The sequence below is a fragment of the Plasmodium chabaudi genome (assembly GCF_900002335.3).
Source record: "Plasmodium chabaudi chabaudi strain AS genome assembly, chromosome: 6".
NCBI lineage: Eukaryota > Apicomplexa > Aconoidasida > Haemosporida > Plasmodiidae > Plasmodium > Plasmodium chabaudi.
Genome location: NC_030106.2, coordinates 311,555 through 337,615, shown reverse-complemented (window position 1 = coordinate 337,615; position 26,061 = coordinate 311,555). Strand labels below are relative to the sequence as shown.

General features: G+C 23.1%; 2 protein-coding genes across 2 annotated transcripts; both read right to left on the bottom strand.

Moving 5' to 3' along the window:
- Positions 1–1,287: 1,287 nt before the first annotated feature.
- PCHAS_0608500 (cysteine repeat modular protein 3, putative) lies at positions 1,288–11,758 on the bottom strand (the record flags this gene model as incomplete). Its single annotated transcript, XM_016797468.1, has 3 exons — positions 1,288–10,866; positions 11,060–11,234; positions 11,490–11,758. 3 exons carry the CDS (start codon positions 11,756–11,758, stop codon positions 1,288–1,290), a joined length of 10,023 nt encoding a protein of 3,340 aa, XP_016653418.1.
- A 695-nt stretch (positions 11,759–12,453) lies between these two features.
- Positions 12,454–25,452, bottom strand: PCHAS_0608400 (conserved Plasmodium protein, unknown function; the record flags this gene model as incomplete). Its single annotated transcript, XM_016797467.1, has 4 exons — positions 12,454–12,582; positions 12,684–12,840; positions 12,947–25,103; positions 25,257–25,452. 4 exons carry the CDS (start codon positions 25,450–25,452, stop codon positions 12,454–12,456), a joined length of 12,639 nt encoding a protein of 4,212 aa, XP_016653417.1.
- Between the last annotated feature and the right edge of the window lie 609 nt (positions 25,453–26,061).

Sequence of the window (26,061 nt, the reverse complement as noted above, 5' to 3'; positions counted from 1 at the left end):
GTTATATAATTATCTGTGTGTTTTTTTTTCTTCTATTGTTTTATTTCTTTCCCAATCCTATTTGATTTCACTTTGCATAGGCTATGCTTATTTTTTTAACTCTTATATTTCTAATGTAAGGTATGAATTTTCAAAAAAACAGAAGGAAAATTGTTATGTATGATATATATTATTTATTTGTTCATTATATGCATGTAGTATTTTTTATATTCCAATCTATTCATTTATATACAATAAGCATAAGTTATTATGCTATACAAATTTGAATGTAATTTATTTTAAAGAATTTATTGGTCTGTTTTTTATGGCACATATTGATATTTGAAATATTTTTTTTTATTCTTTCGCTATATTATGACATGTTACATCAATATTATATTATTTTTTTTTACATATTATATTACAATAATGCATAGGCGCATTTACTATATTATCATGATTTTCAATTATATTTTTTAAAAATAAATGAATGATAATATAAGGAAAAATATGTTAATATTTTTTTATTATATATTATGTATTTTTCTCCATTATCACAATAATGCTTATAATTAAAAAAACAGTCCTTTAATGTTACTATATAAATATAAATGTATAGGCATTACTACATATTAATATTTTGCAATATGGTGTATTATCTATAACAGGAACAAATTTTTAGAACAAAAATTACGTATCAAAATGTTAGCTTGCTACTGAATAATGACATAATTGTGAATAACCCAATTTGACTAGTTTATTTTTCCAATATTCCAGTTTAACAATACGTATATAAATATGCCAATAAATAATATACAGCTAATATGATCCATATATTTTCGGTTACATTTTCTATACATTAAAAATAAATATCCATACTTTTTTGGAAACACAGGGGAAAATCAATATATTTTTTGGTTAATATATTATCATGATGTGTGAGTATATATATGGTGATATATCATGTATATGAAAAATTTTGCATGCCATAAAAAATTGTTTATATTTTTTTTCATTTGTTTTATTCTACATAATTTTAAATATTTATATATATTTATTTGGTTATACAATATGTCACGTCTTTATTTCTGTTTTCTACCTTTTAAATTGGTTTATGATATACATAAAAAAATAATACATATAGTATCGTGTATGGATTGGTAGACTTATTTTTTGTGTGAGTATTTAGCATAATGCTAATAAAAACAAAGGATCTCTATGTAATAGTTTGCTTGATAAATTTTATGACTTAGAGGTTTGAAATGATCTAGCATGCCTTTCAATACTTTAAAAATATAATTGTTTGCATTACTCATTATCTATATTTTTGTCATTTTCATCTGATATGATACCTTTTATACTATCAATCTTTGGATATTTATTATTTTTTTTTTTATTAATTAATTTTTGTAACCCTTTAATTTTGTCTTTTATTATGTTATTATTTTCTTTCAAATAACAATGCTCAATCTCATATACTTGATTGATATTATTATCATTGGTTAGGATATTTTGTATATGTCTTTTAGTATCTTTTATCATATTTATATATGATTTTTCTTTAATTATTTTTTTTTTTTTTTTTTCACAAAATAAAAAAAATAAAATTGATAATCTTTTGCTTTCAATAAACTGTATCATATAAATGGCATATTGCAATTCTACTAATGTGATAGACAAATTTTTAAAGATACTTTTATCAAATAGCATTGCTATTATATCATGTTCACATGTGTAAAACTCATCATCTAAAAAATTCGAAGGAACAAAAGGCTTTGACATTTTATCATTATCCCTTTGGACATTTTCTTCATTAGTTTGTATATTTAGTTGATTGACCCTAGTTAAATATTTGTAGAACATTTCTAAATTTTCAGCCTTCACAAAATCGTTTTTATTTGTTGTAAATTTATTATATTTATTTATATTTAAATATAAGGAATATAGTTCTGAGTATGAACTAAATAAAGAATAAAACAAAAGGTTTCTTTTTTTTAATTCAAATTGTCTTTTATTTAAGGGAGGAAAATCAATTATATTTTTATCATGATTCTTCATCCAGTGTATAAAGCATATAGAAAACCTTATAACAAAGCTTAACCATTCTACAGATATTTGGTTATAGCATTGATTAACAAACAAGACATTTATAGCATCAGTGAGATATTTGGTAAAATGGATTTTATTTAAGGAAGAATTATGATTATCTAATACATTCTTTTCTTTGTATGCTTCTGATGATTCTACAATTTGTTCTGTATTTGAAAATTGTTGTGACCCATTTCGATTCGATAGGCTTTCATCTTTACTCATTTTAGACCCCCCACTACTGTAACAATATTTTTTGGCACCTGAATTATTTAAATTGATAAATATTTCATTATTTTGGTCTTTTTTATTATAATTAAGTAAATCAGAATATAATATATCTAGAGTAGTCCTATTTGGAATTATCTTATGAGAGTTATTACATTTTTTTAAATATGTTTCTTTTTTTTCATATCCACTTTTTATTATGTCATTTGAATCTTGCACAAATATTTCTTCATTTTTCTCATTAAAAAATATGGAGCATGAAGGTATTTTATTAATTCTTAAAACAAAATTTAGTAAATTATAATTTTCTTTTATTTTTGAATAAATCTCTTTTTGATTTCTTTTATCATTTCTATTTATTTTGTTACTTTTTGAGCAAATAATGTCATCATAATTATCTTGGATATTGGTTTCTGTATTTAAATAGGAATCAAAGAAAATGTTATTTTCATTTAGAAGCCCTTCTGAGTCTATTTTTTGTTTTTGTCGTGTAGGCTTCATTAAAACATTTTTGTATAATGCAAATTCTAGGACAATTTTATTTATAGTATGTATATGAAAATAAATAAACAATATAAATGGTAATATACTTATTATGTAAAAATCAAAAAAGAAACTAATTTGTGTAGTTAAATATGTTATGAGTACTGAAAAAATAGACAAAAGGTTAAGTTTTTGTAAAACATTATTAGACCTTTTGTCATATGGTGAATATAATAAAATAAGCGCAATTTCTGTAATTATAATAAATATTATACATGAAAAAATAAAATATTTTGAATTATCAATTCCGTTTGTGTAAAATTGACACATAAATGATGTGACAAACAATACAATTTTTATTATATTAACAAAATCCCAGCATCTGTTCTGATAATTATATCCATTAAATAAAAAATAACATTTAAAATGTCTTTCATAGGATTGGAAAACTTTAAAATTTTTAAATGTGTCATAAAAATATTTTATAAATAAAAATAAATAAATAAAAAAGAAAAAGACAGAAAACAAAACTCCTGATAAAAATAACTTGTTCTGAAAATTACAAATTTGTGAAGGCATGTGATATAATATTAATATAGGTAGTTTGTCTTTGTATTTTGTTGGTTGGCACCAAACTAGCTCTAACATACTCATAAGTGTAAACGGGAAATGTATATAAAATACAATTATATATATTGCATTTAGATCTGATAACATACTTCTAATTTTCTTACGTATACTAATATTAGGGGGATGAATATATCGAAATATACCCATAGCTTTAATATTATACATATTGAGCAGACATATGTATGTCCAATAATTGTCTTTCGTTTTATTTTCTTCGATAGACAAACTATTTGTTTTTTTTATTTTGGAATATATATCTTTTTTAAAATTTATAACATCTGGAAAATCATATTCGTTACTATTTTCTTTTTTTAATTCTTTATTGTGTGAAAAACTTGATGACTCCCAAAAATTAACATCACCTAATGAAGTTGTTTTGGTTTTTTGTTTTATTTCATTTTTCTTGTTTATCCATTTGGGGATTTTATTGCTTACTTTTTGATTAATCCATTTTGAACTTTGGATTATGTTCGATTTCCATGAAGTTACACTATGAGGCTTCCTTTTATCCCATTTATGGGAGGACTTTTTATTTTTCCATTTTTTGAGCAAGGGGGCTCTAAAACTCAAGGAATTATATGAGGAAAAAGGATCGCGATCATACTTCATATATTCTAAATATGTTTTCTTCCTTTTATTATTTATAGTATCTATAACTCCTTTTTGATAATAATGATAATAGAAATCAGACACGTATTGATAATATTCTTTATTATTATATTCTTTATTTATTTGCTTTTTAATAACTTTTTGAATACGACATATTTTTTGTCGATTCCACAATGTGTATACTAGATAAAAACATATAAATATACAGATCAGAAAAAAACAATCAATTATAGGCTCGGCAATTTTTATAAATCTCTGAACATACCACACATATATATACTTTTCATTATTATATGAATTAATAAAACAATTTATTTTTAAATATTGTGTAATAAATCTTATAGGTAAACTAGTAAAAAATTGGAAATATAATATATAATTTTCTTCTCTAGGTAAACTAGAATCCATAATAAATATATATGGTATAAACGAAATAATAAATGCATACCATATTTTGAATATAGCTATAAATACGAAATTTTTTTTTATATAACAAAAATAATTTAAATATATTAAAAAAAATATTAATGCATAAAAAACAATCTTAAACAATATAAAATTCAATATTTCTATTTTTATTTCCTGGCATTTAAAGCATTGCGATCTAAAATAGTTTGTATCATAATTTTTAGAACAACTGCTACATAAATACCCTTCTGATCCTTCATAACATAAATTATGTATTCCTCCTGCACATTTTTTCATAATTGGGCATATATGAAAATCAGGTATTCTATCAAGAGTTAGAAGATGATTTTTGTATTTTATTTTCTCTCCATTTTCTGTAATCAGAACAGGTGTTTTATTTCCTTGTTTTAAAAAATGTATTCCTTTATTATTTTTATTATCATAAATATCTAATATTATTTTCTTTCTAAAAAATGTCCGGTTTTTAACAAATAATGATGTCTTATTATCATTTCTAAAGTTGTTCACTTCCAATTCGACATAATTTCTCTTCGTATAAAAAACATCAAACAATAGTTTGTCGGATAACACAATATCAGAATTATCATAATTGTTTATTTGAAGATTTACTGAATTTAATGGCGTCCAAGAAAAATTGGGATGCATAATCTCAAAGGTAGCAAAGTATCCCTTTTGGGGAAACGGAACAGTATGATCAATCATTTCGATATTAGTATAATTAATATTTTTAATTAAAATTGTTAATGGCTTATATTTTAAGCCCCCAATACATAAAGATCCTTGGGGGCAACTTATGCATTTAATTTCATTTGAGGATTCCCTTATCATATATTTTCCTGTATTACAAAAACATTGATTTTTGCTGATCGAGCCTTTAAATGAAGTAGAATATTCCATGCATAACCCTGCACATAAAGAATCATCTACTACATCTTTATAATATCTTTCTTTACATTTTATGCATTTGTTCTTATTACTATTAAAATTTATACTATATCCTTTTTTACATAAGCATTTATTTATATCCGTTGATATAATTGTGGTTTTAGGAATAAATGACCCTTCTGGACAGAAAATTGGGGGGTGGTGAATTTGAAATTCAAAACTTTTTAACCAAGCACCAGGACAAAACATTCCATCAGGACATTTAACACATTTTTCGTTAATATTATGATATGTGTGTTTTTGTGCGTCTTTAGAATCTGCTGTAGAATGCAAATATTTTTCGCTATTTTTTGTATTTTGATATATTGGATTTAAATTGATTACTTGAATATTTTCTGTTTGAATAAAATTTATATCATTAATTGAAATTAAATTATTTTTAATCCCATATTTTGATTTTCGCCTTTTAGTAGCGTATTTCACTTTCTCTTGTTCAGTAAATTTGCTTTTAATGATTTTTGGGTTTTTAAAAAAATTATTGGTTTGATTCACCTCTAAAAATATATTTTTTATTTGTTGAAGGCGTGTGTGTTTATTTGGTTCATAACTTTTCAGTAAATTCCGTTTTAACTTATTTGTATTGATCAATTTAATTTGATTTGTCCCTTCAAAATAATATCCCTCTTTACAAACACAGTCATATATTGAAGTAGACATTTCAGAAACAGTGGTTAAATTTAAAGGACATTCTAAACAATTTTCATTAGATATATTATATTTATAAGTTCCTTTAGGGCATTCAATACATTTTTTAGTATTTACATTGAAGTAAAAACCAGGTAAACATAAGCAATTCTTTGCTTTCCCTTGAAATTCTTTTTTTACAGAATTTAAAGGACATTTAGATTTTTCGTATGAATTTCCTAGACAATAATAATTATTTGGGCATTTCTCAAAAGTAAAAATTTTCCAAAGTTGGAAAATAGGATTTTTTTGAATAATGCATCTTGTTATTTTATTTGTAGGATTATATTTATGTATATCACTGATTTTATTATAAAATTTTCCTCCCTTTATATTTTTATCGTCTTCATCGTAATCTGGATCGGGCTCTTCATAAAGAAATAAATCACATTTATAAATATTAACATTTTCTGGTCCAGAACTTTTGGATAAAACATAAGATATATGTGTTTTCCCTTTATTATCTCTTTGATCTAGTTCTATTCCTGTGCAATATACATTGGAAATGCATTTATTTAAGCAGTTTATTATATCTGTTTCATGTATAGTAATTGTATATATAGTATTTTTAGTATGTTTAGTTAATTGCTCTGTTTGATAGCAACTATAAATTATGTTTTGGTATTTGCTAGAATTATAAGTATACTCTCTCTTTGTTATATTTTTTAATATGTCTTTATAAGTTGTTGATAAAATATTTATTTCATTGATTGTTTTTTCGATTTCTGTGATTGATGATGATATTTTTGTTACATTTATTAAGCTTATACCATTTTTGTGATTATTTATCACTTCAATTGTATCCCCTACACCACCTTTTCTATTCCTTTTAGTATTGTTAATTTTGAAGAAATTGGGATTTTGTTGAAAAAAATTATAATGTTTTACTCTGTCCATTAAAATTATATTTTTTAAATAGTTTGTGTGGAATATATTATTATAAGGACTTTTCAAATGTCGTATGTTATTATTTATTTTGTGAATATTCAATTTTTTTGAAGTTTTTTGAGTAGGAGAAAAGTTTGACTCTTCGCTGTAATTGTCGTCATCATTATTGTATGATTTAGAACATATCATTTTATCTTTGGCATTGATTTTATTATATTTTTTCGCATATGTTTTAAAGTAACCAGATGATTCTTTTTTGCCATTATATCCATATTTATTTACACTTAGATCAAAGGGTATATCATTTTTGTAACAATACCTTTTACCATCATTATTCTCTTTTATGTGATTTTCATTTTTGCCTTTTTCAGCAACGTTTCGTTTAATTTCTGTATACTGATTATTTATGTAAATATGATATTGCTGCAAAAAATTGGGGATATTTTGAATTAATATAGTTTTTGTATATTCATATATATATTTAAAATATTGGCTATAATATCCATTTTTGGGTATGCAATTAGTAATAGACGTTGATTTTGTTTTTTTTGTAAAAGTATAAGGTGGACAAGGTATACATTCACCTGCCGAATGATGAGGCTGAAATGTATCATATGGACACGGTTTACAAGATATAGAAAAATTATTAAAATCATTAACAATTATTCTTCCATATCCCCGTATGCATAAGCAGTCTAAATAGGAATCACTTTTTAATTTTGTGGTAATGGAATATATAGGGCATTGTGCTATTGGATTATATAACCCTTTACAAATATGATCATACCTACAAATAGAACAAAATGATTTATTCATACTATAAAAATATCCGCTTTCGCATAAAGTTGCCTTTTGAAGAGTTTTTGATCCTTTTCTCATAGCAAACATACTATTATTTGTCTGCTTTAAATAGATATTATGGCCTTGGATATAATTTTCATTAGGTAAATATTCTTGTGAATATACAGGATTGTGCACAAAATATTCGCATGGTTCATTAGAAATAAATGCTTTGTATTTATCAAAATTACATGGGTGGCAATTATTTGTATTTATATTATAATAATATCCACGACTGCATGCACATTGAGATGGTGATGATGCTCCCTTAGTCAATGTTAATGAATTCGCGCCACACGGTATGATGTCAGTTCCATAATTACTATTTTCTGGATTATATAAACAATAATTATGGAATGGGCAAGGAAGACAAGTGGAATCATAAGTAGTATAATATCCATCTTTACATGAACAGTTTAATTCTTTATAACTTTTGGCTCCAGTTACAGTGCTTGTCCTCATGAACTCACATGTTAGATGACACTTAAAATTTCCTATAACATCTTTATAAAATCCTTCTTGGCATTTTACACATTTATTTTCTCTTAAATAATAACCAGGTTTACATAAACATTCATTTTCTGAATCAGAACCACGATAAAATGTAGTTGAGTTTTTTAAATAATCTTCACAACGGTAGCATTCATCTTGCATTATATATGTACTAAAAGATCCAATAGGGCATAATTCACAATTATTAGCATTATTATTATAAAAATGACCTATAGGGCATGTTGAAACATTATTTTTTAAAATTAATATTTTTTTTGTAAGATTACTATATACTGTTATTTCTATGTTAAATACAGCAGAGATTTCTATCTTCCCATAAATAATACCAGTATGTTTTTCTATTTCCAATCCTGTGACAATATTATTAGGTGGAGTATTATGGTCATATTGATTCATTATAAATTTTGTAATATTATCACTTTTTATTAAAGGTGGTATGTATACTATTTCATTATGCTTGAAGGAACGAGGAAATCCATTATATTTTATTTTTATATCGGATAAATCTTTTATTTCAATAAATGTAATATAAGATGTAATATTTTCATTGTTTAAATTCATTCCACATACTACCAAAAAACGAGGTGTTGCAATAACATCAGTAATAATATTAAATGGCAAATCATTATATACTTGATACAATTTAATACTATTATCTATTTCAAAAATTAATATTCTTGATGTAGATAATTCACTTAAAAATAAAAGGTTTATTTTTGCTTCATCATAATAATGTAGTGATAAGGAATATGGCTGGTCTAAGCCGCTATCACTTTTAATCGGTGAATTCAAATAACCATACATTTCTATCATTTCGTTTTTTTTTAAACAATAACAAAATAGTACATGCAAAATTGTATCAACAAAATACAATCGATTATCTAAAACTACAATACCTGCTGGATAAACTAGGGAAATTCTATCATTTATTAATGCATGTAAATTCATATTGTCTTGGGATGGAATTGTTGAACCATTTGCATATCGGGCATTTCCTATAATAAAATTTATTCCATTTCTGTGTTCATGCTTTTCTATATTTTGTCGAGTTATATTCCGTTGTAATAAATTTGGGATTTCCAATTTTGTTAATTTTTTCTTGATATTTTTGTCACTTTCATCATGCATTGGGTTTTGAAGATTTCCATTTCGCATTTTATTTCTCTGTGCTGAGTTAAATCCAGTGTCTAATAGTGAAATATGGCCTTCCATACCTTTATTTGTTATATAAATAGAAACATATCGAAATATATTTTTTCTGCTTGCATCACTGATATATATAAAATTCCCATCTAAAAATATACTAATTGGATTACCTAAAAAATGAAAAATAACTTCAACAAAAAGTTTAAAATCCTTTTGAAAAATGAATACATATGTTTTTTGGAGGATAGCAATGTAATTTCCTGATGAAGAGCATGCAATAGAATGGATTTTTGATTTCGCTATGTTTTCTATTTTGGACCGCATATTATAATTATATGTCAATTTCCCGTTGAAATTTACATAGACAGTTCCGATATATGAATTCATCTGTAATAATATAGTAGATTCATTTAGTTGGCAATTAAATGTTGATATATAATTTTCTTCAGCAATAATATCAAATTGTTCAATTAAATTATTTTGAATTCTTAATTTGCCAATTGGAATATATGTAGTCTTTATATGAAAACAAATTGAAAATGTCCCAATATCAGGCATCTCAAACTTATCTGTTATGATATATCGATCTGTTACATTAATTATCCTAACTATTGTAATTGGCCGTCCACCACACTTTCCATAAAGTTCATAAATATATATATATCCATTAGAAGTATTATCATTTATATTACCATATATTTTTAACGATATTAAAGCATTTTTGCTTCGTATAAATGTCTGATTGGGCATAAACTGAATATTTATAGAATCTTTTATATTATTAGATAAGCTATAATTGAGGTGAATTGTGCTCAAAACATTATTTTTTATTTTGGATAAATTTGAATAATATATATTTTTATCTAAAAATCGTGATTTCAAAAGCTTAGTACTATTTTTCTTAGAATGCTTTATTTTTTTAATATTATTCTGATAATGCATATTGTTGCCATTTTTATTATTTTTATGTGCATCTCCTTTTCTATTAATTGGTCTATTTGATTCATGGCTTTTTGTCGCAATATTTATTTTTTTGTTCATTTGATTAAATATATTTCCCATATTTATTATTTCCTCAAGGTATCGTTTCTTTCGTTTTTTTGATGTTATATGATCGTAATTTTTATTAAAATAATCATAATATACCAAAGGTAAGTGTGTAACCCTTATAAAAAGCCATTTATTATTTTTTAAGTCATTCATCCCTTTGAAAAATGATTCTTTGTTTGTATTTTTTGAAAATATACAGTCTATGGTTTTGTTCTGAATAAATTTGTATAAATCTATAAAAAATAAGAGCATGTGATATATTTTATTACTTATATACTTTGTTTTTTTCTTTACTTGGATTATCCGATTCTGGTTACTAATCATATTTTCCGTACTCCATACCCCATGCTTTTGCTGAAGAAATAAAGTAATTATATTTTTCAAAAATTGTTTATATTAGCAAAGTTATTATTATTAATAATAAATGTAAATTGTAATAAGGAGATTCATAACAATATTCACATATGTATCAAATATAGACACAAAAGAACGATATTTTCGGTAGACCCTAAGTTAAATATGGTGTTTTGGAAAGTATAAGCATTACCTTAACATATTTGCAATCGTTAATGATTAAATAATATAAGTAATTATTTGAGTGTACTCGTTTTTTATTCAATACATTACTTAAAATTATGTCTATGAAAATATTTTTATTCTGTTTACTCTGCCTACTATAATTTTTTATTTTATTCCTGTGAAATATCTTTATCTGGCAATATCTAACATTAAAATAAATGCATGCTTATGGGTCTACAGAATATTTATATGTATACATCGAAAAAATATTGCATATGCTATAAATAAATACAAGGGAATGTGCATATTATTGCTCAATTATTTGCTATCAATTTAATAAAAAATATAGCAATAGAATACAACATATAGAGGTAATATATATAAATATAATTCATGTAAAAAATATCCTTTTTATACTTAATACATATACATATTAAATTCGTAGACAAATTTTTTACCTCAAACAATTGGAACATTTTTCAAATTTATAATAATTTCGGACAACGGATTTATTATTATTTAAAACGAATGTACTATAACTTGGTGTTGTTTTGTCTATTGGGAAAGCATATATTTCATATGAATGAGGTAGCAAATAATTATTGGACCTGTTTATGTTGTATTCATAATTATAATATTGTTTTATTTTTACAAGTTCATTTTTTATAATAATATTTGCGTTATACGCAAAAAATGAAATAAATAAAATAATGGCTTTTATTTCCATTATTAATAAAATATTAAAGAATCGTCTTTATAAAAATAACACAGGCTTTTTAAATTAAAGAACTGAACAGTTCTACTTAAAGCCGCTGTAAATATATATAACAATAAATAAGTGTAAAATAAAAATATATAAATTTTCATTTGTTATAATTTTTGAATTTTTAGACAATGCAAACTTATGCATTTTAATTTTTTTGTCTTTAAATTATTTTTCATAAATATGTGTTGTAATAATATTATATAAATATGCAGAACAAATAGGAATTATTAAAAAAACGTAGCAAAGTCGCTATATGCATAAATTATACAATTATTCCTATTTTTATTTTATTTTTAATGGATATGGAAGGGCTATCCAATATTATCATATTATATTTGAAAATGTGTATTATGGTATATGTTAATCTTATAATTGTTAAATGTGTTGTTTTTCCACCAAAAATACAAAAAATTAAAAAAAATCTTATATTTAAGATATTTATAAATTTTAATAAGAGTCAAATGGAAAAAAAAAATATATAATACAACAAAACAAAACAACAATATTGTGTCCAAATATTTGTAATTATACAACTTTATTTACACATGTATTTTTTATGATCCATTCAAGGATTAATACATATGCATAAGAAACAACGAATATAGTAAAAAAAAAATTAAATAGTATTATTTACAAGACATATTTAACTTAAAATTTTAATTGGCTTTTTTTTTCTGTTTTTTTTTCTCTCTTCTACTTAATAAAATTGATGTATATAACTTTGGATTTTTGACAGCTAATATGTTCTTCCTTCTCTTCTTCAAAAATCTAATTCTATTGATACTCTGTAAAAAGTAAAAGAAATGAAAAAAGTGGGAAATAATGTGCAAATATATATATTAATAGTTGTGCATATATTCAGATAAATGTTTAGTTTCTTAATTACATGTCTGGCTTGGATAAAGGCTTTGTTGAAAATATTTTTTTTGTCTTGTAGTTTCTCCTCCAACAATGAAATAATATACCAAGAAAAATTCGATAAATAAGTGAGCTTTTTTTCTGAACTCGTTTCCTCGAAGATAGTACTATCTTCTGTGAAGTGCCTGAAAAATAAAATGAAATAGAATGGATATGAATTAAAATAAGTGAAAATATTTAGTTATATAAATAAAATTTGTCTAAAAAAATGCAAGGAATATGTAAGCGTACTTTTTTTTACGAAGAGAAGCCAGTTTGTATAAGGGCGTTATAACATTGTGAATTATTCCATTATCAGGGTTCCATAAATCGATGGGAAAATCTTGAATAATATTTTTATAAACGTTTAGTATGGTTAATATTCTTGTAAAGGATTTTTTATTATTTATCAAATGCAAGCTTATAGCGCGTGATAAAGTGATTATAATTAAAAAGAATTTGCTATATGATAATATTTCTTTGTTTATTTTTATTTCGTCTTTGATTTCATTTCTTTCATCTTCGTTTTGGTAATTATATTGGCTAAAAGAATGAACTTTTATATAATTTTCATTCTGCAAAATTCCATTTATTTCTTTAAATTCTTCATCATCAACCTCATCTTCATTGCTTTTATTATCATCATTGTCATTGCTATTGCCATTTTTGTTTGTATGATCACACTGATTAACATTATTTTTGTGAATATGATTTTGTTCTAAATCATTTTCGTGATTTTTTTTAGAAGTCTTAAATAAGCTGTCTCGACTTACAGTATCAATAGTGTTTGTACCCTGATTTAGTGCATCATTTTGGTCGTTTTGTTCTTCAAATCCATTAGTAATCCATGGAAATAAAACTATTAATTTGCATATGTTTAAAAGAAGCACGCTTATTTCTTTATGGTATGTATAAAAATGCTCTAAGAAATAGGAGTTTAAAACTAGGGATAAAACTTTTTTAATAATAATATTGATAATAAATTTATCAGTAGAATATAATTTAACTAATAACAACGGGAAATATGGATATGACATTTTTTTATTTATATAATTCATCACAATTTTTAATGATATAATTTGTATAAATGGATTTTTATTATATAATGCATTTTCAAATAATAAGTTCCAAAAGTATAAAAAGTATATAATTAATTTATCATGAGTTTGATCTTTATCAGAATGGGAATTATCTTCTTCATTATTGTCAATTTCATTCATATTTGTAAAATTATCTTTCTCATTATGTATAAAATATCCTTGATATTTTTCATGTATATATTTTTTATTTAACATTTTGTCTATTAAATTAGTATCAATGTATGTGAATATTTGTTCTAATGTGCTATAAACAAGATGAACTGTATCTTTATTAATATTTTTTTTATATAGATAATGTTTTTTAGAAAAATAAGTTATATTCTCATTAGATGTTAATATATTAATACAATTTTTGTCTTCTTTCATATACAATTTTATATTGGGGTATGTATGATCAATTAAATAAAACATTAATGATAGGAATAAATCTTCTAATTGATTTTTCATGAAAACAATATTACAATTTTGCTCGGAAAATAATCCAGAATTTGCATTATTCAATTTTCTTTTGTTATTATTTTCTCTTTCTGTTTTTTCATTTGTGCTCATTTTATTCATATTTAGGTCATTATTGGCATATTTTAGCAGCTCCTCTAAGAAATAATTACGAACCGTAGCTAGTGAATTTTGTAAATTATTTTTTGAAGTTGTTCCATTCGTTTGGAATATATTTTGTTCGTTATTATCATTTTGATCTTGTTCTTGCATATGATTATGGTCCTGCTCTTCAATCTGTTTCATGTCTTGCTTAATTTGTTTTTGTCGATTTTTCTTTTGCTCTTTTGTGAGAGATGTTGTTTCATTTTCTTCTAAGCTTATCAATGTTTTTCGGTTATACTCAGATATATTTTTGTAAAAGAAAGATGCAAACACTGGTAATAAATATAAATAGGTATATATAACTGGGGATTTAATAGAGAATGATAAATTGTTTTTTAATATTTTATAAGAATTAAAAACATAATTCATATCGTCAATTTGCTGGAATAGTAGAGACAACAAAAATACATACATTTTTTTACATTTAGGGTTTGTTTCTTTTGAAAAATTAACTAATAAGCTAGTAAATATAATGTAATAAAAACCATCTTTTAACAGTTTTGCATTACTTCTATTTAAAAATAGATACAAACTATTTAAAACTGCTATTCTAGAATCGTCATTTTCATCATCTAAATTATTTAATATTTGTAAAACCTTTTTTTTCTTTTCATTTTTTGATATTGGAAAACTCATTAAAAAGTTAATATATATTTGACCGCACAAAAATGATAATTTCAAATTGTGGGACTCTTCAATCATTATTGTAAATATTTGATCTATACAACTATTTATTTTTAATACTATAATACCCTTTTTAATAATGTTATTTATATCTTCTCTAAGTAGGCAATTTTTGAATAATAATAATAATTCCCAGATATGATTTTTACTTTCTAATAATAAGGATATTTGATCGATCAAGCAATATCTCAACGAGTTTATAGATTCTTCATAATTTTCTTCATAGTCATTTTTATAATATGTAGATATAATATTTTCATCTAATATATAACTAATTTTTTTTTGTCTCTTAATTTTATCTTCATCCCTGTTATTTTCCATACTATCTTTTCCGTGTTTCATTTTTCTTTTTTTTGGAGGTACATTATTATTCATTGAACTATCTTTTTCATTAGTATTATCCGATATTTCCCTATTTGAGGTATCATAATTTAGCCATGAAATTATATCGTTATTATTATTATTTTTTATTATATATGTAAGAGTATCAATACATGATAATATAAGTCTATCAAATTCTTTGCTATAATAATTAGGTATATTTTTTAATATATCTACAGATGACAAAATTATCAATTTTCCATATTTATTAAAATTACTATATTTTTTTTTTTTAATAAGTTTAATACAATTTGATGACATTACAAATACATCATCTTTCCCATAGCAATAGCAATAAACAAGTAATGGCTCAATTAGACGAATAAATTCAACAATTCCATAATTATTTTCTAATGTCATTTTCGAATCTATTTTTTCCATGCTTATAATTGTATCTTCTTTTTCTCCTTCTATAGAACTAGGTCCTAGTTTTGTTTCTTCGGGCTCACAACTTTGTATGTCTCCTATATTTTCTATAATATCACCGTTGCTTATATTATTAATACTGGAATGAATTAAGGAGTTTGTTTGTCCTTCCATGGGAATATTTAATTTTAATCGTTGTGCAGTAACGAAACGAGAAAGCCTTTTAATTATAAACAGCAATAACTTTAAAGCTACTCTGGCCAATGCTTGTGCGTGAACTTTGAAATCATATTTTTTTGTTTTGGAAAATGAATCATATATATTTTTTTCTTGAAAAGATCCTTCTATTATATCTAAATTATTTTTTTTCTCGGGGTATTGTATATATTTCATATTATAATTATAACCTAAAAATTTATCTTGAGGTTTTTGTTTAGATAAATAAAATTGTAAAGTTCTTTTAAAATGATTGTAACCAGTTATTTCATTATCTAAATTATATTTAAAATATAGAACATTGGTATTTTTCATAACATCAATTAAATTTTCATAAATATCGCCTTTAAAAAAATATGTTGCTTTTACTAGTAATTTATATATAATATTTAATATAAACTTTGGTGATATATTTTTGTTTTCTTCTACACCCTTTATAAAATCATTAAAATAGGAAGATATAATATGTATATACTTTTTTTTAAAAATAAAATTTTTATCTACTTCATTATTTTCAAAAGATTCGCCACTAAATAAACTTTCTAAAAATGTCAAAATATTATTTTCTATACATTCCCCTGGCATAATAATTGCTAACAATTTAATTATATTACTTCCATAATTTTTTTGGCTTTCCGTCGTTTTTCGTTTTATTTTTTTTTTATTAACATCTTCTGTGTTTTTCTCAATATCATTAATAATTTCTAATTTTATCATATTGAATATGTTTTTGCATATGTTACTATATAAGAAATTGTCTTCTATAAATTTTTCATTTTTTGTGTAACAGTTTCTTGCATCTTTCTTTTCAATTTCGTAATTTTTACTTCGTAGTATTTTTCGTCGTTTATTATTGGGTGCGTGATTTCTTTTGCTAATGTCTGGTTCGGTTAATATATTGAAATTTACATTTAAACAATTTTTGTTTAGAAATTTATCCTTTTCATATAAGACCGATTCTAAGATAGAATTAACTGTACATAAGAAAACAGGTATATGATATCCTTTTGTTAAATAATCAGACATTTGAGTTATAATTAAATCTATATAGTTCAATCCTAGGTACATAGAAATATTACACAAAGCTTTTTTTGATTCACTTCGAATATTATTCTTTACTGAGGATAAGCAAAAGCAGAGCTTGTATATTATTCTATTTAATTCTTTATCAAAATTATAATTTATTTTATTTAATATTACTAAAAAGGATAAAATAATATCTGGCTTCGCTATTACATCCTTGTTTTTATAATCAGTTACTAAGTCGTTTATATATGTTTTTTTGTTCTTTGAATTATTTGATGACGGCTTTTCGAACATTAAACTTCTTAACTGTGGAAGAATTTTGTTATTAAATTTTTGACAATATAAATGTGATTTTCCTTGACTGTATTTGCCACCTCTCTGATTTAATATTTGTGTGTCATATGAGTTGTTATTGCCTATATTTTCATTTTCTTCGTTTTCGTATTCCTTTTTATCTTCATCGGGCAGTTTATCATTTATTTTCTCTTTGTCACTGCTCTGTTTAGCCTCTTCATTTTCTTCTTCCTGTTTGTTTTCATTCTGATTGATTTGGTTAACAAGAGAATGTTCCTTAAATTCGTTAAAATGGTATGCACGCAACAAATGACTGACTGTTTTTTCGATATAAAGATTATTAAATGATTTGGTCTTTAATTCTAATAATAGTAATCCTAGTATTTCATAAACATTTTTTATACCAATTTTTTCAGAGCAAACCCCTAATAGCTTTATACTGTTTAAGCTAAGATTTTTATTAAAAGTTTCTCTTTTTGAATTTCTTTGTATAATATAATTTAACGATATAGGTATTATTATTTTACAAATAGTGTAATAACACAAATTATGTGCAATAGTAATCATTTTTTTTATTCCTTCTAAATTGTTTTCCGATTTTATATCTATTATATTTTGAATTATTGAGGCACTTTCATCATACACATTATCCTTTAGCTTTGTTATCTTATTGTTATTATTATCATCATCTTCATGTTGTTTGGAGCCTATGTAGTAGTACAAATCATAAAATAAAAACTTTTCCACCGATTTGAAACTTACTTCATCGTGTTTTTTCACTTTTTGATAATTATATGTCGTATTATTATCTTCATATATATATTTTTCCTTTTCTTTTCTGAGCGTGTCAAACCCAAATAAGGAATTAGTTTGTTCATTCAATTCATATTTCTTTATGCATGAATCTTTAATGTCTTTTAAAAATTGTGCAATATTTAACGATTTGAGCACATTGATATATGGGCAAACATTTTTTGATACCATAAGTATAATTTGTAATGAAATTTTTGTAAAACTGTCACTATTTTTTTTTAATGCGTTTAATGCCTTAGGCATTATTATATTAATAACAAAATGGACATAAACTTGAATATCTCTTTTTATATGATCATAGCATATTCGTTCATTTTGTGAATTTATTTCATTTTTCGTTTCTTCTGTATTTTTATTTTTGTATAATTGTAGCAAACACCCTAATATTTTTGCAATAAGCAAAATAAATTTAATAGATTTATCTACAACCATTTCATTGGTATTATTATTAAATATGAGAAACAAGCAATGCCTTATTAATATTTCCAAAAATATTTTATTGCTGTTTAAAAATAAGTCATTAAATGTATGAAGTTTTTTTTTTAATTTCATTTTGTTATGTTCTTTTATGTCATTCAAATTCTCTGGCATACTAATGTCTAAATTGTTTCCTTCTTTATCACTCATATCCATTTGGTTAAAATTACAATTATTTTTATTATCGTCTCGTTCAATATTTACGTTGTCACGTATTAAATAATTACTCTTTATAGACGACATTTTAATATTACATAGATCTAGCAATATTAAAAATTGTATATCTGAATCATATTCATTAGTTGATCTTTCATTGCATAAGTTTAAGCTTGAATATATTTGGGAAATTTGAAGAAATGTATAATGCTTATTTTGTTTAATAGTTTTAATATTTTTCAATGGTATTTTCATAATATATTTTAAAACTGTTTTTGAATTATAATTTAAATCATTAGTTTTGGCTAAAAACTTTTCTGTGTTTTTTTTAAATAACTTTAAATATTTTTCAATATTTTTTATTTTTAAAAATATACATCCTATCATAATTAAAAGCTCTCCCGAAAGAATCCTACAATCCAAATCGTAACATCGTTGAATAATTTCATACAATACCGTTTTTAATTTGTAGCATATGTAGATTTTATATGAATTGTAATAAAAACTGGTTTCTGAAATGTGTGCACTGGCGTTAGTTCGACGGCTATATTTTTTATCATTATTTGGTTTGTCTGCTTCTCTTAACTTATTTACATACTCTTCAATTGCATTTTTACTACTATACCTTTGATAGGAAAAATTAAAATTATTTTTTTTTCTCTTTGTTAAATTATTTGTGCTTTTTGAAAGATTAATAATTAATATTTTGAGGGAAATTAATATTAACTTAATTTTACTAACATCTTGATCTTTAGTACTATGTAGAGTTTTTGGATTCGCTAGCATAAAAGTTGAAATTGTATTAATAACATGGATGTTATATATTTTATTTTTGTTAATAGATGACAACTCAATTAGTATATATAACTCTTTATTACTAATAATTTTGAATTCTTGCATTTTTCTTTTTTTAATAAATGACGTTTCGTTATTTTTTTTTTGTAAAAAATTTTGATATCTTTTTAAGATGGACTTTTTAATGCATAATATAATATCTGGAATGTAAGGTTTTAATATTTTCAATCCCAATGAATTAAGCAAACGATTATGATTGGATTTACCATCTACTAATGGGTTTAATATAATTTTATGCTTGTCTTGATTTTTTTTTGTGTATTTCTTTTCATCTTTTGCCTTTTCTTCATATTCTTGTTCATCATTATCATAACCACATAAACGTAAAATAATATTAAATACTTTTTCTGTTATTTGTTCCCATTCTTCAAATGTTAATTTTTTAATAATTTCTTTAGAGTTTACAGCTTTAATTAGTAGATATATTGAATTAGGTACAACAGTATTATAGAAATTATAATATGCTTCATTTTTACACCATGTATTAAATAGAATATTAAGGAAAATATTTTTTGCCTTTAAGCTTTTTAAATTTTTTTTAAATAAAAAAACAAACAAATCCTTAGCTTTAACCAAGTTGCATTCTGATACGTCAACATTTTCCATAATAAATTGGCTACTTTCTATGCATTTTTTATTAATATTTTTTAAAAAGGAATTTGGCATACTTAAATCTACAAAGATTTCTTTGAAATCTGGGCATTCCGTTCCCGTTTTATCTACTTTATCGATTTGATCAATAACATTTCCCATCCTTGACTCGCATTCATTATTCCCTGAAACATTGCCACTTTCATTGTTGCTTATATGGTCAGATAATATAGGCGCATCTATTTTAGAACCATTCTCAAATGCAGTTTGGTCAATAAACAATAAGGAATTCATATATTTGGAATTATCAATTTGTTTAACACATAAGCGTATATTTTGGGCTGTTTTAATTTTTCTTTTAATATATAAATAAGCATTAATGTAATGTGATATAGTAATAAATATGTGAAGGAAAAATTCAAAATAAGGGCTTAATTTATATTTTATAATTTCGAGCATATCTACAAATAACTGAAAGTTTCGACGAAAATTTGGATTTTTAAATATTTCTTTTTTAATTTCAATTATATGATTATTAAAATTCCAGTGTGAATAATTAAATATGCTGTCATAAGAAAAATCAGCATTTTCATTATCATCATTTTGGATACTATTATCCCTCATTTTAATATCAAAATCATAATTCCAGCATTGAAAGAAATTTCCTTTGTAAGTAATTAAAAATTCGAGTAAGGTATTTTCCTTTTCTTCATGTCTAACTAAATTATCATATTTAATACAATTTTTGTAAACATTTGTAAAAGAGTATATAATAGGTAAAAATATGTGACACCAATTTTGTTCATCTGGGATACTTGAGAGATAAAAGATAATATTTTTTTGTCTTTTAAACCCCCCTTTTCCTTTTTTTTTTTTTAATAACCAAAAAATAATTTTTATTAATATTCGAATAATATTACTATTGTCTTCTTCTTTAATATTTAATATCAGTTTTGTAAAGTTTACATTTTTGTCTAATAATATTTCTTCAATATCATTTTTATAATTATTTAGCTCATTGTTGTAAGAGCATAATATTTTAACAAATTTAGACATGTTTTCTGTATTTAAAACATTAACATTATATATGAAATTACTTACAAATATTTTTATAAAATATTTAATCAATCCAACTAAATTGGGGATAGATTTAGTGTGAATATTGTTCAGCTCGTTATAAATATTTTGTTTTGTAATATCAAAAATATTCTCTACATAATTAGGGAATATATTATTCATATGACTAGCTATGTCAAATATTATGTCTATAAGCTTATAACACTTATATTCATGTATATAATAATTGCACTTAATATTTACATATGCAATTATCCATATATACATATTTAGCAATTCAATTTTATCCGATTTATTTAAATTATTATTATTGTGAATAGGGACTATTAGCAAATCAAATGAACATAAGATATTTCGAACAAAATTTTGTATATTAAAATTTTCAAAGCATAAAATTTTAAATGTGTCATGATTTTTGTTTTCACAAGAATATTGTTCTATGTGGTTTTCATATTCGTTTGTGTTTATTATTGGCATGTAATTATAATTATTTCCATCTATATATAATTCTTCATTAATATCTTCTTTCTCTTCTTTCTCTTCTTTCATATCGTGCTCATCATTATAATTGATAATGCAATCATTGGTTCGTCTGGAATTGTTAGTAAATTCTTCGTATCTTATGTAGTTTTTTTCTATTAATTCTTCAAAGATATTTAATTTTTTTCTAGTAGTTTTATATATATTTTTTATTATATAAAAATAATATTTTGATTGATAATTATTTTGTATAGCATCCTGAAATTTATGATTTGCATTTTGTGTTTCAAAAAAACTCTTCAAATTAGAAATTACATACTTTGGGATAATTGACAGCTTAGCATTTAATAACATAGTTAATTCTATAATACATATTTTTGCACATATTTTAAAAATATAATTTTTAAAAACATCTACATTTTTTAAAAAATTTAAAAAGCTTACAACGTCGACAATTTTAGATTCGTAAATTTGAATATGTGTAGCTAAATATTCTTTACTTTCTAAATATATAAAATTATCAAATAAAAGTAATATTTTTCCATAGCATTGTTCGGTTGTTTTTTTTAATGTGTATTCTTCATTTTCAACCATTTCATTAATGTCTTTATTTTTCTTCAGATTAATATATATAGCTACTAATGTTTTTATAACTCGTAATAATTTTTGTTTATTTATTGTTTCGTAATATATGAGCACTCTTTCAAAAAATTTTAAATATAAAAATATGTCGTCTAATCTGCTTTCAAAATAATTTAATTTATATAAATTTATAAATATATTTTGAAATTTATGCAAATATTTATCACAATAGTATATATCTTCCATACCCCATTTATTTATATAATTTACCAAAAAAGGTATGTTATTATTTGAAAGATTTATATCATTCATATTAATATTATTTCCCTGTGAACTTATTTGTAATGCTGTTATAATAAGGTGTATATCGATTATTATACTATTCATATTTGATCTAATATCAGACGTATTGTTTTCTAATATATTATTTTGCATAAATTTTCCACATTTTATATTTTCTAAAACATTGCAAATTTCGAGTAAAGTTACTATACAATCCTTTTCCTCATTTAGACACATATCCTTATCATTTGTGTTGACTTTTCCATTTAATATTAATAGAGCATTACTATGTGTAACACTTATTTGTGACAAGAAATTGATAAAAGCAAAAAGAAAATATATAGTTGATTTTAAATATGCATCAACATTTTCTTTTGCTGTATTTTCGTCACTATCATACTGATTAATATGCTTCAAAATTATTAAAAGTTTCTTTATTTCATCAAAAATATATATAACAAAGTCTTCAATTTGCATATATATTTCTGTTGGAGATGTATCCTTAAAATCCAATTTTATTTCTTGGTTGTCTGCTTTTTGATTTAAGCAAACTATTTTAGATTTGTTACTATTATATATACCTTCCCCATTTAGTGCAGAATTAAAATCATTGTCAAGCATATTATGTTTCCTCTTTTTTTCAGTATTATTATTTTTGATATTTTTATTATTGTCGTCACAAAGAAAATCTAAATCATCAATGCAGTCCACATTGATTTCTGTAGTTTTATTATTGAATATTTTTATAATATCACATAATAGAAAAAATCTTGCTAATATTAGATTATTATTTTCAGAAGAAGCAATATTATCTAGGATAAATTTTGTTTCATTTTCTGCATTGCTTTTAAAATCTAACATAAAAGGTGTGCTATTTGTTATGAGAGATTGATTTGTTGAGCAGCCATATATATTATTAAGCTTTAAATTTTGCATAATCCTTATAAGTATATATTTTAAAAATTTATTCAAATGAACTTCATTATGATTTAACATATTTTTTTTTAAAATATTGACTACTTTGATAATAAAAAATTGTAGTAAATAATTAGTATAATTGTTTTTGTTAGGACCTTCGTTATCTCCTTCTAATATGCCCATATAAATACGAGCAAAAGAGATATAGATATTAGTTATCTTTTCATTATTTATAGAATCATAATTGAATATAAAAAATATGTTATCATATAAATTCCATATATATATAAATGTTAAATAATTTAATTCTATATTGTTTAATTTATCTGCATATTTTTTTAGTTCAAGTCTAATTGTTTCAATGATTATATTTTTTTTCTCATGGTTTTTTTGCATCCATATATTTAATATATTTTTTAAAAAGAAATTTGGTGCTTCGTAAAAAATATATTTTATAAAAATTACATCTTTTTTAATATTTGAATTTTCATGTCCAGATAAATTTTCTTCACACTTTGGTGAAATATCTTCATTATCCTTTTCATTTTTTTCCAAACATTTCATAACATGGGAATATTTATCCGCATCTGTCAACGTATCTATGATAGTATCTTTGTTATTTGATGTTAAAATATAATAAAAATATCTTTCATAGAGAATAGAATAATTTTGTAAAATATAGGTGAGGAAAACATCCCAAAATTCGAATGATCCTTTCTTTGTGAAGTTATATATATCAATAAAAAATAACTGAATAGCTTTGTGTATATGTTGAATAACTCCATTTATATTATCTAGGGGATTATAAATATGTCCTGTTTCAATACAATCATATTGTTTCCTTAAATATATAGAATGAATAATATATTTTAAAAAAGGTAAGGTTTTTTTCGACAGCTTATCATTATCAACTTTTAATGATTCTAACATTAATAAACTAATTGTTTCTGAATAGTGTTTTAATTTATTTTTCGTCACATTATTAAAAAAGGAATACAATTTTGAAAAACATAATATAAGATCGTGCAATGATAACTTTCTTAACAAATAAGAAAAACTATCTGCAATAAAAATTTTTATTATACTATTACGATGTTGAAATAGTGGTAATGATATTTTTATATACTTATCAATATTTTTAATAATATTTTTATTCATAATACGAAATATATTTGCATAACTACTAAATATTTCTTCTAATAAATCTAAATTATTAAAATTAATTTTCCTAAATAATGTCTTTAATATATCTTCTAAATATTTTTTACTTTCATCTTTTAAATCTTTTATTAATATAACTAATAATTTATAAAAATAAGTTTCATCATTCTTAATTTTGCTATTTTCAATATATTTTAAAATTATGCTGAAAATTGTGTCTTTGTTTAATAATATAAGTATTAAATTTTTTGAGAGTGGAAATAATTCTCTACAGCATCTCCGGAATTCAGGATTACAACAATTTTTGTAATATTCTTGTAGGGCAGCATGGAAATTTGTGTTTTTTAATTCTACAAAAATAAATAAATTAACAAATGATTGAATAAAAAGGAAAAATAATAAACATTATACATTAAGGAGGCATATGTGTACCCTCCTTAAAATATGGGTTAGTAAAGGAAATATATGCATACATAGAGAAACAATAAGAAAATATTTCATACCTTCATCTACATTATCTTCGTTATTTGGTTTATATGATTTCGAAGAATTATAATAGTTACTATCTTCTAATAAATTATATGTCTGTAATTTTTCTTTTTCATTAATTTCTTTTATTCGATCATAAAAGGAGACAAAATGCCCTTTTTTCCCTTCGTTTTTTATTTTCAATTTAATATATTTTAAAGACCTCTTCATTTTTTCAATCTCAATTTGGAGGCCTTTTAATCTTTATTATTATTTTAAAATATTTTTAAGTTGAAAAATTAACTGTGAAATTCCATTATCGTGTGGTGGAAATTGGTATACCGTTGTCCTTCACGAAAATTTATATGTACATATATTTACTAATTTATAGTACAGATAACATACATATATGGTTCACAATAATATTTATTTCCCCCAATATTTTCCCTTTCTTCGATATACAAAGAAATACAAGCTTTAAAAAAACAAAGGAGGAGCACCTCTATATATTTTTACTAATGTATAATTGCTATTATTAAATAAACATTTTTAATGGTTTCATTTTAATAAAAAACATAAAATTATGCTTTCACAAATAGTTGTGAAAAAATATTTATAACAATATATATTTTTTTAATTTATTTTGTTTCATGAATAGGAAATAAATTTTGTGGTTTCGATAAAGCGCACGTAAATTTATTTCTACATATTTAAGAGTAAAAAAAAGTATATTAAAAAAATAATAAAAGTTACATATTTGTTAAAACACAATATTGAAAAATAATTATTGTATATAAAAAAATACAAAGTTATTCAAATTTATAAGTATCACAAAAAAAA